This window comes from Amaranthus tricolor, chromosome 13, assembly GCF_026212465.1.
Source record: "Amaranthus tricolor cultivar Red isolate AtriRed21 chromosome 13, ASM2621246v1, whole genome shotgun sequence".
NCBI lineage: Eukaryota > Viridiplantae > Streptophyta > Magnoliopsida > Caryophyllales > Amaranthaceae > Amaranthus > Amaranthus tricolor.
The window spans coordinates 22,439,421-22,455,175 of NC_080059.1; the positions used below are offsets into that span (position 1 = coordinate 22,439,421).

The 15,755-nt window shown below is 33.6% G+C and overlaps 1 protein-coding gene across 2 annotated transcripts; it reads right to left on the reverse strand.

Annotated features, from left to right (window-relative positions):
• Positions 1-6,500: 6,500 nt before the first annotated feature.
• Positions 6,501-9,743, reverse strand: LOC130798622 (uncharacterized). 2 transcript variants are annotated; one of them, XM_057661682.1, is made up of 3 exons: positions 8,274-9,743; positions 8,015-8,183; positions 6,501-7,938 (listed from the first exon to the last, which is right to left on the reverse strand). In XM_057661682.1, the coding sequence occupies exons 1-3, from the start codon at positions 8,315-8,317 to the stop codon at positions 7,777-7,779; spliced, it is 375 nt and encodes a 124-aa protein (XP_057517665.1). In that variant the 5' UTR covers positions 8,318-9,743; the 3' UTR covers positions 6,501-7,776. The 2 variants fall into 2 exon arrangements, with proteins under 2 accessions (XP_057517665.1, XP_057517666.1); XM_057661683.1 differs by having other exon boundaries at positions 6,518-7,930; positions 8,274-9,734.
• Between the last annotated feature and the right edge of the window lie 6,012 nt (positions 9,744-15,755).

Below are 15,755 nucleotides of genomic sequence, written 5' to 3' on the forward strand. Positions count from 1 at the left end.
TTGTTGGCAAGCAATAATCTAGTCCCAAAAATCTCATGTGCATAAGAGTTGCAAGTTACATAACGAGAAGCAGAAAATCTCAAAGTTGCATCATAAAAAACACTCAAGAAAGGTAAGAAAGTAGACACTTTCTTCCAATCCTCTTCAGTAGGAGCACCACCAAACTTCCTAAGTAACTTAACTAAAGCAGAATCTTTCATGCATAAAGAACCAAATGACTTTTTAAATTTGATAGCAGATTCAAGTATTAGATAAGTTGAATTCCATCTAGTTTCAATATCCAAAACAACAAGGCTTTTGCTCTCCTCTTTCTCCTCTTTTATGCATTCTTTAAATTTTTTAAGCCTAGCAGGAGAAGACCTTACATACTTCACAAGAGCACGAACTTTCAAAACAGACAAATCAACTTCACTTAAACCATCTTTCACAACCAAATTCAAAATATATAATGCACATCTCATATATAGGTATTGACCCTCCAACAAACCAGTATCCCAAATGTTAATTCTTTTCTTAAGGTAATTGGCCGCTATGTCATTTGAACTTGCATTGTCTACGGTCAATGTCATGATATTTTTCAAACCCCAATCAATCAAGCATTTTTCAACAGCTCTACCAATAGGTATTCCCTTGTGACCAGCAATAAGACAAAAGTTTATGATTTTCTTTTGCAAATTCCAGTTATCATCAATAAAATGTGAAGTCAAACACATATAACTTAAGTTTTTCCCCAATGTCCAAGTGTCTGTTGTTAGACAAATTTGTGACTTAAGTTTTGAAAAGACGATTTCAACTCATTTCTTTTTTCAATGAAAAGACTATAACAATCTCTGGTGGTAGTACTACGAGAAGGAATCTTAATTAAAGGATTCAAAGCCCTACAATACTCACGAAATCCTTCACGTTCAACAAAAGCAAAAGGCAATTCATCCACAATAAGCATTGTAGCAAGTTTTTTCCTACACAAATCATAATCAAATTCCCACAATTTCGAAAAACCAACATTATCAACACTACCATCATCATTGACTCTTCTAGCAATATCAAATTCAATTTTCTTTTGCTTCATATCCAAATTTGGAGGATATTTTTTGCATCTTTTAGTATGATTAGCCAAAGGAGTTGTTCCATTTTTGCTAGGACAACTAATAGAAGTTTGCAATACTTACAATGAGCAATTGTTGAATCCAATTCATTAACTGTGTAATGATCCCACCATTTTGACCTATTACTCCTCGTACCAGTAGTTGCATGACGTTGATTTTTCTGTTTTTTAATTGGTGATCTTGTATCTTCATCCTCATCGAACAAGCGATCAACACTCCCTTCAAATTGAGTTCCTTCATTCAGTAGTGAATTTCCATTATCATCATAAGACGACCCCATCTTCTATACAAAACATATATTAAAGAATTTCCCTCAGGCTTAAATTAGGACATCTTTATTTCACACTTTCACTTATTAGATAAACTTTAAAAATACAAGTGAATTGGTACTACATTAAGTAACCATTATTGTAAAGTTAAATAAATCCTACCAATCTACCATCATCACAATCAATTGAAAAGAGATTATCAATTATCATTATCATCACAATGTACAAGTTATATATAAAACAGAATATTAAAGCCTACCATCATCAATTCATCTTTCATCGGTGATCACTCATCACAATTATCAATTATCAATTATCAAAAACATCATAAAGCCTACCAATCTACCATCAATTCATCACAATCAATTGAAAAGAGATATCAATTATCAACTATCATCATAATCTACCATCATCATATACAAGCAGAATTCAGTTATATATAATCTACCATCATCATATACATCAAAAACATTGAACAAATTGAACAAGTTGAACAAATATTAGAATTTGAATTCAAAATATTACATTAGCATTTAAGTCAAACAAATATCAAAAACAAATAGCAAAGATAAATGGCAAAATAAAAATGATAAAGAGCAACCGAAAATCCAAATGGTGGTGGGTAAGAATCCATGTAGATCTTCAACTTAAAATTGTAAAGAGGGTCTGAAAATAAATTAAACAAACAGATATCAGAATTTGAATTTAAAATATTAAAAATAAAGTTAAAAATAACTAAAATTAGGAATAAGACTTAAAATTTAAGTAAAATACCTGTGAAGATGATGAAGAAGTCGACTGACACTGTCGCCTGGTGATGAAGACTGATTACTGAAGATGGTGATACTGATGAAGGACAAGATGAAGGATGAAGATGGTGATAAAGGACGAAGATGAAGGAAGAAGATGGTGATGAACTGAGGAAGGACGGAGCTGATGATGATGAAGATTGAAGAAGGGAAGAGTATGGAGTGGACGGCGCTGTTGATGGTGATGAACTGCAATTATGAAACTAGGTTTAGAAATGGTATCCCAAGCTGCTGCCTCACTCACTCAAGTCACTGCCTCACTCACTCAAGTCCCTGCCTCACTTTAAATTTTTTTTTTTTTAAAAAAAAAAAAAAAAAAAACCGGATACCGGGTATCCGGATTTATAAATATGGTATCCGGATCCGACCAAATATCCGGTTTATAAACAGGCTATCCGCTCCGGAATATCCGCTTTTGGCAATTCGGGTTAATTATCCGGTTTTAACAACCGAATACCGGATATTCTGGGTCGGGTTTTGCAAATCAGATTTCTTTGAACACCCCTAGTATTTATGATGAGGCAACTTGGGATGTATGTTTATTATATGCATACTAAACTTGCTTATGTTTACTTTGATTCTTTGTATACAGTGTTGATAGAGCCATATACACGAATTGTAAACCACATCTCTTCTTGTGCAATGGTAAAGAAGAAATCTCACTAACTCCGGCACAAATTGAAGATGTCAATGCCTTTGGGTTAGAGTTGTTTAAGGTGAAAAGAGGTAAAATGCCATCTAGCGTTATACCATTTCTTGCTGCGCATTTGACCACATGAACATAATCCAGAATATACCCAACAACAGGGGATATGTGATCAATGCCGACGATGTTTTCAATATTTTTGGTTTGCCGCTGAATCCTACTAACCAAATAAAGATCAAGGCGCGAACAAATGAGAATGGATATAATGAATGGGTAAAAACTATAGGTTTCCCCAATCCGAATGCAGTTAGAGTGAAACACATTCCGCATTTGTTTTCAAGGTTCCCTAACGGAGGGGATGATTTTAAGAAGTTGTTTGTTTTATAAGCCGTTTCTATATTGCTTGCTCCTTTTCCTGATTTCAAGATCAGGAAGACTTTTTATTCTGCTGTAGCTAATCCTTCAAGGATAAACTTTTATGATTGGTGTTCTTTCACTATAGATAGTTTATGCGATACTGTGCATCGTGTCAATGGGGACAATTGCATTAATTTTGTAAATGGATGTGTTCTTTTATTGTTAGTCTGCTATTGCTACAGATGTTCTTTTCAGGGGACACCTTATCCTAAGTATTTGCCTCTTATTCAGCACATGAACGAGAAACACCTCAAATCTCGATTTGAGGTTGAGAAGGTTAATGGGTACGGTAAATCAATCATGGTGATCGATGGATTGCCAATTACGCACCAGTATACTGACAGGTGCAAGATGGGTTTCCAAGCATGTGAAGCTGCTGGCGACGCGAATCTATCCGTCAAAGAAATTCCATTGTAGGACATGCTAGTTCGTGTAGATGTATATGATTCTCCAGTTCAAGATTTGCCTGTCCGTTAAAACAAGGCTTCAAGGTTGTTGACATATGAACTTAAAGAACATTGGGAAACTGATGACGAAATCAGGAGAAAGGCAATGGATCTAAGTTTTGGTCTATTTAATGCCATTTTACAATATTTTTTCTTAAGATAGATTGTATATTTTATAATAATCAGTCTCAAATAAGCATTAAGTAAGATATAAGTAGGCATTAATAATATATAAATTGGTTTTTAAATTACTTTATATATGCAAATTTTCTGATATTTAAGTAGGCATTTGGAATTGATAGTTTGAAATTTATTTATTTTAATTTGACATTTAATGTCTTTAGGATTTGGAGTTCGCTAAGATCGTTCTCAAGCGGGATATTGAGGCAATCACTCACACCTACTGTAAAAGGGTAAGTGATTTTAGAGCGAAGAAAGGTGACCATGGCTTTTGCAGTGATGATGTTGTTTTAACCCAATCGGAAGAAATTTTCAAAAATAGTGAATGGCTTGCATCGGTCGATGCTTTTTGTGCATTGATGACAAAGAAGAATGCGCCAGATGTTACACCGTTGGAGAGGGACGATGTTGTTGTAGATCAGTAGAGGAGATGTGCCGAAAGCTGTGACGTTGGATAACGTCGATGTCGATATTGGTGTAAATCATGGTGATGCGATGCACGAGGATGCGACGAGGAAGAAGGATAAAACACTGATGCCTTCCAAAGGAAAGAGTCCTGAGGTTGATACTCCTGTGCCTTCAGCTTTAAACGAAATTTGCAGTTTGAAGTTAGGCGGCACGGTGGCGAAGTTTGTTCCCGCTAGTGAATTTTGTAAGCCAAACCTACAATACATAAAGAACATGAAGGAAATTGAGCTGATGGTACTGGATTACGCAATGTGCAAAGAAACTATGGATCCAAGGTATGGCTATAATTGTATTTTCATTTTTTTAATTTTAGCTTTTTTGTGAATTTAATATTACATTATGTCGCTTACAGAGAGATTTTATGCACATATGCCACACTGCTCTTCATGGATCGGAGGGATGTCATGACAATGCACGATCAGGATGAGATTGGCTCGAATGTCATTAATTTGGGCTTTGTAGTTAAATGTCGATTAGCGTATATAGAAAGAAGCGAAACCGAATAAGAGGTTACAGATATACCTTTTTGGATGCAGTTAATGTGTAAGTTTTTTTGTTAACCATTATTTATTTTTATGATGATGTAGGCAGATATAAATTGGGATTTTATGATTTGGGATTAAGGTTGTGCTAATGGGGATTATATTATGCTAAGTTGGTGTTAAGATTTAACAAAAATGCTATAAAGATTGTTATTTGCTTTAAGAAGTATTTAAAGTGATATTAAGACTGTTATAAATTGGCATTAAGACTTATATAAATTGGCATATAATTGAATGTAAATTCATACTAAATCTGATATTAGAGGCATTGAGTCTACTATAAGTTGTTATCTGATATACATGGGTCATAAGTAAGTTGGAATAAAAAGTTACAGATGTGCATTATAATATAAGTAAGTTGGGATTAAATATAGTGAAATTGGCATTAAAAAGTTAGAGATGTGCATTATAATATAGTAAGTTGGGATTAAATATGTTATATATTATTGTATACAATGATAAGCTTGATTTTGGGTTGTATCTTGCGTACTTTATGGAGCAGTATCAAAGAAATGTTGATATAGAACCGCTTTTTGAGGTTAACATATTTCTTTATTTTATTTTTATCTAAATACTTCTTCAATTGGCATTAAGACTAATATAAGTGGCACTTATATGTTTATTGTATGTTTATTATAAATTGATATTCAATCTGCTACAAGGTGACATTAGGATATTATTGATTGGCATTTAGGACTGATATAAGTGGCATCTTCGATCAGGCATATTAGGTGTTTGTGTATTATAAATTGATGTTTAGTCCAAGTTGAAATTATGTTGTTATGTTGGCACTAAGACTGGTTTTTGGCATTAGGACTGGTTTTTGGCATTAGGACTGATATAAGTTGAAATTATGTTGTTATAAATTGGCATTAAGACATGATATTAGCACCAAATAACATCTTACATAATATCTAATGCCAACTTGTATAATATCTAATGTCAACTTATATAATATCTAATCCCAGCTTATTATATATTGGAACTATGTTTACTTTTTAAAAATCTTATTGTTGGTGTTTAATAATGTGATTAACGTCCTGTGTTTTTTCTTTTTTTAATACCTAGCTGATTGTAGATTGTACCGTGCTATGGTATGCGCGAGGATCAAGTGTCCCGTATATATCTACATTTGCAAGGTCACTTATCTGTCGTCTTACTTGAAGTGGGTTGGCATAACCAATATTTGATGTAATATCGTCACCACCGTTATGGGGGATGACTTGTAGTTGCTAATCAAATCTACATCCTGTGAGACATGATATTAGCACCAAATGCCAACTTATATAATATTTAATGTCAACTTATATAATATCTAATGCCAACTTAAAAAGCACCAAAATAACTAATGCCAACTTATTAAATATCTAATGAGCACTAAATGCCAAATCCCAAATTATACAATATATAATGCCAACTATCATAATATCTAATGCCAAGTTATATGATAAGCACCAAAATAACTAATACCAATGATATTAGCACCAAATGCCAACTTACATAATATCTAATGCCAACTTAACAAGCACCAAAATAACTAATACCAACTTATATAATATCTAACAAGCACCAAATTCCAAATCCAAACTTATATAACATCTAATGCCAACATATATAAAATCTAACCAACATATATAAAATCTAATGCCAACTTAATTAGCAACAAAATAACTAATGCCAACTTATATAACATCTAATAAGCAGCAAATGCCAGCCTTCAAGGCTATTTTGGGGCATTTAAAACCCTTTGTTGTTAGGGTATATAGACCCCCATTTTCTATATAAGCCCTATGCCTATTGTGAGAGTCTATTGTGCCTCGCCTTAGAACATCAAACCTTTATTGCTTTTCTTTATTTTCATGCCCTGGATTAGATTTAAGCTTTCCTTTAATGATTTCCATTTAAGCTTTCTTTATTGCTTTCTTCTACATTCAAGCTCTTTAGTTTAGATCTTTATTTCAAGCATTGTATTGGATTCAAGCTTTCTTTCATTCAAGCATTTTTATTTATGTAAGTTTTATTTCTCTATTTCATTCAAGCATTTTTATTTATGTATGTTTTATTTCTCTATTTCATTCAAGTCATTTAATGCTTTCAGTTATTGTTTTCATTGCTTTCATTATTGCTCTTGTTCATCTTATATGATTTGTTAGAATAGTTTGTCATGCTTCCTCTGTTTATTGCTTTTGTCCTAGTTGGTTTAGATGTGAGTGAGTAGTTTCCTAGGGGTTTTGATTAGTGAAGCCCTAGGTATAGTCTTGTTCTTCATTGTATACATTAGGGTTTGAGGCTGATGATGCTTGTTGTTGACACTCGATACAAATCTAGTTCAACCACTCCTTGGGAGGCATAAGGCGATTATAGGTCGTTCGAGTGACTTGTGAGGTCATCAACTTCATCTCGTTATCATGAGTATCATGATTGGTTATTGTTTGATCTTCATTGACCTAGCTTATCTTTTGTGCAAATTGACCATCCTACGGTGGACCTAATCTATCCTCGTTTGCCTTTCATTGCTTTACATTGTTTAGTCTTGTTTTATTTTCCTCCTTATTAGTTTAGTTCAACACTCAACCAATCATATAAACCTTCCTACATCAAGCTTAGAGTCTAGCATCTCTTGTCTTCGTGGTTCGATTCCCTATTCGTGCTATGCTATGTGTAATGTTTAGGGTGTTATAAATATTGTTTGATTCTAGTCTTGCATTAACGACTGCAAAAAACCGATAATCAAAGATGCAACCTGTATGAAAGTGTCATCGATGTTCTTTAAGGGGTAACAAAAATCCCAGGCTACAAGACGATGAACAATTCTTATGGTAGTACATCTTATTATCTGAGGACAGAACAATTGAATCATTTTGATCATGTGCGATTATATTAAGAATTTGAATCATGACAAGTCTAAAGCTTCTTTCATGAAATCCTTACGTGAAGTTCGCATGAGTTCTTTTAATTTATAGTACTGTTCTGCCTTGTTCACATTCTTCATCAACAAAGACTTCAACTGTAGGAGTGGTAACTCTTCCAAGTCTACTGCCAGGTCTCTGCATAACTTGGTGTAGTAGATTGTTAAAGAGCATGCTAATATAATAGCCTTTCATCTTCAAAGAATAAGATAAAACACATACCTTATATGTTGTCCACTTTGAAAGGATGGCCTTGTTCTCTTTGTTCCTATCTTTTTGAGTGACAAGGCTATCGTAAGATTTTGAATCAACTTTTATTAAATCTACCTGATAACCAGAGTTGTTCTCCATATTTTTAGCCAAGTACACAGACAAAGGAATCCTTTCAGCCCTACAATTACAATAAAAATATTAACTCAGCACTTGAGGCACTTAGCCAGTCATACTATGTCGACTCATCATGGCAATTGTGGCTGCCTACCTAATTCCCTTGTTACTTTTCCTAGCAATTTCTGAAACTTCCATTTAGTTTCTTCCTGGTTGAAAAGGGGCATATTTTAGTACAAAATGGAAGGAAGATGAACAATATATAGTAGTAGCAATGCAATTAATGCCAGAGTTTTCTCCTTCAGACAGCACGGTGTCGAATCCTCGAACAGATAAAATATACTTCGTTTCATCTTCCTGAACAAACGAAAAAATAGAAATTATAAACACTACATAATAACATCAAATTATCTGAAATTGACAGCATTAAGATGCATATATTAGTAGTGGCTTTGATCTTGCCATTGAACGAGCCAGAAATTTTTTATAAGTTCTTCCAGCTTATCATGTGATCGAGCATTTTAGAATAAACAACTTCAAATTTCTTTTTACAAATAACGGCCTTCAAATTATCAAATACGATATCAATATAGTCACTTCACCTGATGACCTGTTAAATAACGGTTGACCATGCTAAATGACCTTTAACTTTCGATTAAATTTATTAAGCTAACCTAATTACCCAATTACCCCAATTAAATCCTTTTCTCCAACCTCCCTCTACCCCTCGCCAATCACCACCATCCTCCCACCCCAACACCAACATTTTCCCACCCCAATACCCCTCAAAATTTGACAAAATTGTACTCTCTGTACTTCAACCAATCCATATAATCAAATCGGTACAAATAATTAAACTCACAAACTCAAAGCTAAGATTCAAATATACTATTACATTGATGAATTCTAAATCTAACCCAAAAACTACAATGGATTCACTTGGACCAATTTATTAGTAGACAGTAGATCAAAATCACAAACATAAACACAAAAAAAAAAAGAACTATCCTTTTTTCTAACTAGTTTTTTGATTAAACCCAGAAGCAGCACGAGGAGGAGCAAACCCAGAAACTTCTGCAAATTAGTAAGAATACTAATTGAACAAAGCATGTAAAGAAACGCCATTGAACAATCTTTCTTTTTGGAGGAAGATGATTCTAGGGTTTTCATTGTTTTTATTTTTCTTAAGATTTGTCAATGGTGAATTTTAGGGATTTGTAGGAATTAGTTAGGTAGATTAAAAGGTAAGAGATGGCTTCACAGATGATTGTTGTGCAGATTGAAATTCCTGAGTATTGTTACGCCATTAGAGTATTTATAAGTGGATAAGAAATTGAGATTCCATTGATTTCCGATTATTGTAATTGGTACTCATTCTCTCTCAAATGATTATTGTAATTGAAATGCAAAAAGATACTCTTTCTCTCCCAAAACCACCACCACCATTAATATTCCTTTTTTAATGAATTTTTTTTTGGATTGAAGGGTATTTTTTAGGTAATAAATGAGGAATTTTGTGAATAATAAATTATATACGGTATTATTTAAGAAGGTGCTTTAGTGGTGGTGGTGGTAGTGGTGGTGATCGGAGAGGATTAGAGAGATGTTGGGGAAGAAGGGTTTAATTGAGGGTAAATGGATAAATTAGGTTAGATTAATGAATTTAATTTAAAGTCAAAGGTCATTTATCTTAGTCAATAGTCATTTAACAGGTCATCCGATGAAGTGGCTGCATCGATGTCGTGTTTGGTAATTTAAAGGCTGTTGTTTGTAAAAAGAAAAAAAAACATCGAGGCTGTTCATTCTAAAATGACTAAACTTCAAGGCTGCAGTTGGTAATTGATCAAAAAAATAATAATAAACCTTATACTAGCAGAAATGTAGATTCTTACACAAGGTAATTTACGTTATGCTAGAGGCTGGAGCTTTTCACTTTATTTCAATTTTCTCATCAAGCAATTAGGTCGATAAAATTAACATCGAATCAAATGTGGTACTTAGAGGATAATTAATGGTGACCAACGAGTTTGCAATTAGAAGAGAGATACAATAAAAAAAATGAAAAATTGTTCGAGGACTCAACTTTGCTCATTCCCACACCAATACTTTGCAAATTGCATTCATTGGGTTGAACTTTGGGAGTCGTTTTTTCATTAGGTTGTTTACCTATTACTTAAACAGCAGGTAAAATAAAAATCTTCTTTCTTTATTTATTTAAACTGCAGCCCCTACCTTCCAAGTAACAAAAACGCAGAAGCTACTCAAACAATGATGTTTATAACTACAGATGTGCTATCCTTTATAGTGACCAATGATTGATTTCTAACTCATTTTGTACAAATGAGAAATAATTACTCATACAATAGGGCAAGAAGAAATTTGCATTATAACTCATTATGTATAAATGAGAAATAATTACTAGTACAATAGGGCAAGAATTTGCATTAAAGTAACCAAATTAAATTTTTAAAAAGGGAAATAAAATTACAAAATCTTACTCCACATTACGTTTGTTGAATTGCAAAGTAAGCCCCAAAGTATTGGGCAGTAATAAAGGCTCTTTTTTCTCTCATTTGTAATTTATTCCTTAGTGCAGGGCTCATTAACAACATACTAGTTTCCCCCTCATTAAAATTCCATTCTTTGGAGTTAAAATTTAAATAGCTTGAAGAATTTGTGTTCTTCGATCCGCTTGGATCATACTCAACACAAACATTTTTTTCATGAATTCTATGCCTAAAATTTGTGATCTTCAATCAGCTTTGACCCAACCTACAATTCCTAGTACTCATATTTCTTCTCCTATCCTCTTCTTCCCCATCATCCTTCTCATCATTAGATTTCACAAGCGAGTAAGAAGTATAACCATCAGTAGTTTTTCAATAATTTTAACATCATTTTTCCAAAAGAAAGGGTTTGAATTGGAGTTGATGAAACATGATATTTGAGCTTAAACCTTGCTTCAACATCTTATAAAAAAGAAGTTGAAGGATCTTCAGATTGTTTGTCACATGATCAACCTATAATTTCTACTAATTTAACAAAAATTAAGATAACTACCCAAAAAGTGAAGATCTAATTAATAAGAAATGAATAACTTGTTTGATTGAGTTCTACAACCTACCCAAATTAATTCTCTAGTGAGATAAAGAGTGATTAGTCGATAGGGGAGTGAAGAAGGGAAGAGAGGGAATTTAATTTTGTTTTACATTTAGTTTAATATAAATAATAAATTTATTTTTCTTTTTTAAAAAAGTTTTCATTTTCGAATAAAATACAAAATTCAAAATTACCTTACACATGGTACCTAGTAGGTAAGTTCTTAAGGAAAAAAATGACCTCTAAAGTTCAACCATCGAATATAAGTCGCAAAGTTTAGCCTCTCGGTATAGGAAGAGATAGAAAGATATAAAAGCAAGGTCTTTACTTTGGTCTTCATGAAGACCAAATCTTAACACTAGTGATGGCCACGGTCCTGGTTGGGCCGGTTCCGTTCCAGTTCCATCCGGTTCCGATTCCACCCGGTTTCGGTTCCATTTGGAACCTGATTCGAACATTCCGGTTTCGGACGGTTCCAAACGGTTCCTTGGCGGTTCATGAGGCGGTTTCGGCGGTTCCAACTCGCGGGTCGGGCGGGTCGGACCATCGGTTCCATTCTTATTTTTCCTTTAAATATAATATAAAAATACTATAATAATATGGACGTACCTTAGATGATTAATTGATTATTAGCGAAATTCATTGCTTGTCAAGTTGTCATCATTATTAAAATATTTACTAAAAAGAATGAAAAAATAAATTAATAAGAAACGATAAAGATGATTAATAAAAAAAGAGGGAGAGAATGGACTTGAACCTAGTACCCGAAAGAATACTAAGCTGCCTACGTATCCCGAAAGAATCAAAGCCCACTTAGGGTCCTTTTGGTTCAGTGAGCAGGATTGGAATGGTATGGAACCCCATACCAGGATGGTATGGATTCAGAACCCCATACTAGACTAAAACTGTTTGGTTCAATCCTGTAATAGATATTCAATCCATTCACACTGTTTGGTTTAGTTATGGAATGGATTCTCTGTCCAGTTTATATATATATAGATACATACATACATTTATTAAACACACAAATACATACACACATATTATGTTTAAGTAAATTACAACCGAAATGTGTTTAAGTAAATACAAATTTGAAGAAGAAACATCCCCAAATCAAGCTACAATTAGAGACAAAACAACCCAAATAAAACATACTAGTTTTCCCTCCAACTTCACCAGCTCTAAATCTCAATTCCAGCTAACATTTAAACACAAGATTAGCACAAAATATTCCACAATCAGACAACATGTAACACCCCGAGATTTTAATGACGTAATTATTTAATATTTTAATAGTTTTTAAAGATTTTACAATTATTATTTAATTATTTCCGAATTAGTTTTAATAAATTTCCTTCATATACGGATTTAAATGTCAACTTATATATATATATATATATATATATATATATATATATATATATATATATATATATATATATATATATATATATATATATATATATATATATATATATATATATATATATATATATATTAAAAATATAGTTACGATGTCTTAAATAAAGAGGTTCGAATCAAAATGAGTATTTTATTAAAATGTGTGAGTCTCTTAGTTGGGCCTCGCAAGAAAAATAAACCGAGATAAAAATAAATAAATAAATAAACCTAATAATAATAATAATAATAATAATAATAATAATAATAATAATAATAAAAACAAGTATAAAAAGCCCATGAAACCCTAAATACTAAGCCAGCCGTCATTCTCCCCCCTTCTTCTCTTTTCTCTTCTTCTTCCTTCCTCCCTCACTCCCGCATCCTTTCCCTTCCCTCACAGTAGCCCAACCGCCCACAGAACACCACCAGCACCTCACCTCCGCCAGCAACCAGCCGCCAAAGCAACCAGCAGCAGGGTTGCGATTTCTTTTCAACCCAAGCAGCCGCTGCCCAGCAGCCACGACCGCCCGCTTGCTCCTCCTCTTCAGCCGCTGCAATAAAGCTCTCCTTTGAAATTAGGGTTTGAATATGGGATGGAATAGAGTTTGAAACTTGAGGGGGTAGGAGGGTATGGGATTCTAGAGGATTGGAATGGGATGAGAATCCAGAGGGTATGACATCCCAATGTAAAAATGCCTAACCAAACATTGGAATGGTTATGATACCATTCCATACCATTAAAAATGAACCAACCAAACATGCCCTTAGTTCTTTGTCATACCTTTTATTTGTAGTTGTTGAATGTTGATTGGTCGTTGTCCGATTGATCCTATTCGTCTTTGTCATCATCATCTGGGTTGTTAGATGCTTTCGCTGACTCTCCTTTTGACGATGATACAGATGTATCCATCATCATCCATGGATCATCATCGCCTTGATCATCATCGTTCTTTAGTCTTTGTGTTCGGAGCTCCGCTTGATCCCAATCTTTCTTGCAAACACATATTTGAACATTATGTGGAGCAAAAGGAGATCTCTTTTCATCTAGAACTCTTCTACCTGCACTAAAAGCAAACTCCGACGCAATAGTAGAAGCAAGAATTGCAAGGATATCCTTTGCAATTCTCAATAATATGGGGAATTTTATTGATTTTTCTTTCCACCATTCTAAAATATAATAACTATCTTGTTCAATTTCAAAGTGATGTTTAAGATAATTATCTAGTTCTAGTGTAATACTCGCATGCCTTACTTTCATCATGGTTAAATGGCAACTCATCACAAATTACATATTTAGAAAATTCATCAATCATTTCATTACGATTATATTTAAAAGGCATACCTCCGCCGGGGATGTCCATTTTCCACTGTCGGCTTCCACTTGTCGTCCTGTTGCCGCTTGTTGCATGAGTTTCTTTTGTGATTCGATGCTTCTTTGCCAAATGTTTGTTGAAAGATCCCGTACCACCACCTAACACGTATTGCCAGAAAAAGTTGTCTTACTGGTTCATCTTCATCTAAATTTAAATATAAAGACATACTCAAATACCACAATATATAAATAAATAATAATTTAAAATTTAATCAATTTGAAGAATAAAATTATAAAACTAACCGATAGTTTGAAAATTGACTTGTTTACCACGAGCTTGTCTTTGTTGTTGTTGTTTTTGTTGATGTTGTTGTAGTTGTTCTTCATGTGATCTCGTTGATGACTGTCGAGATCTATGTATCCCAATAAGGGTCGTTGGTTCCTTTTCTTGTTCTTCTTCTTCTTCTTCAATTTGTATTTCTCTTTCCACTTCTTCTGCATAATCGTGTAATTCTTGGTCGTATCTGGATAATTTGGTTCATAATTATAATTACTAATCGAAGGTGTTGTTGATACCGACAGATTTGAAGTGGCCTTTCTTTTGGAGCTAGCACCTCCCAATGATTTTGCCATTTTAGTAACTTTTTTAGAGGCTTTTTTCAAAAATGAAGACATGATAATATTGAAATAATAATAGAATTAAGAAATAAATAAATAATTAAAAGACTAATTATGTAATTAACTAAATTAAGAAATAATTAAAAGACTGACTAATTATGTAATTAAGAGAATAATTGCATAATTAAGTAATCAAGTAGAGAGAGTAGGAGAAGAGATGAGTTGTGAATGAAAATGATTCAAAGTGATGTGTATTTATAGTAAAAATCACAACGGCTAGTTAACGACTACTTTTTGAACGGTTCCAAAGAACCGCTGGGCCGGTTCACCCGGCCGGTTTTGGTTCCGGTTCCGGTTCCAAGGAACCGGTGGTCGGGGTGAACCGACCCGCGGTTCTTAGGTCCGATTCAAGCGGTTTTTCCGCGCGGTTTCACGGTTCCGGCAACTTTTTTTCCGGCGGTTTTACCTTTCCGCGGTTCGGAACCTGTCGCGAACGGTTTCGATTCCGGGACGGTTTCAAGCGGTTCGGGACCGGTTCGGTTTCGGGTAACCCGCTCCGTGGCCATCACTACTTAACACCAAACGTAAGGTTTTAAGGATAAAAATAGGATTTTATATGGTGACCCTTAATTATCGGCTTTTTCACGTGGTAGACAAATTTTATTTTTAGCCACGTACTGACCTTAACCTTTTAATTTTTCCACGTAATAGCCAAAAGGACAAAAAAAAAGTTTTTTTGTTAACTTTACGCTATTTTTACTCAACGTAATGTCATTTTTTTAAGGAAAACAAATATCGTAACCACTGTAATTGACCATAAATTTCAAAATGCAGTTGAAATAAGTACTTAAATTTAACCAAAAAATTCTACATTTTTTCTACCACAAGGAAAAGTTAAAAGCTCAAGGTCACCACGTGGATTTAAAAAAGCATTTGTGGAAAAACTACAACCTTAAAGTTACCTCATGAAATTTTCCATTTGTTCACCATTAGATATCCTCTTAGAAATGTTCATTAGTTGAATGAAACCAATGCAAAAGGCACTCGTTCACTTGAATGGCTAGTAAAACCAAACATTACCTGGATAGAAGTATAACACTGAAGTCTCAAGTAATTAGATTAACAATTGGGAAAATTTGAAATCGTTAAGTCAAAAAATCAAAAAAATAAATCAAATAATCTAACTTTCAAACTTATTTCAAAAGT

Coding starts and splice junctions, on each gene's coding strand:
- LOC130798622 (XM_057661682.1), bottom strand. CDS start 8,317: ATGGAAGTTTCAGAAATTGCTAGGAAAAGTAACAAGGGAATTAG. Junction 8,184..8,273: donor AAAAGTAACAAGGGAATTAG/GTAGGCAGCCAC, acceptor TTGTAATTGTAG/GGCTGAAAGGATTCCTTTGT. Junction 7,939..8,014: donor CAAAGTGGACAACATATAAG/GTATGTGTTTTA, acceptor TACTACACCAAG/TTATGCAGAGACCTGGCAGT.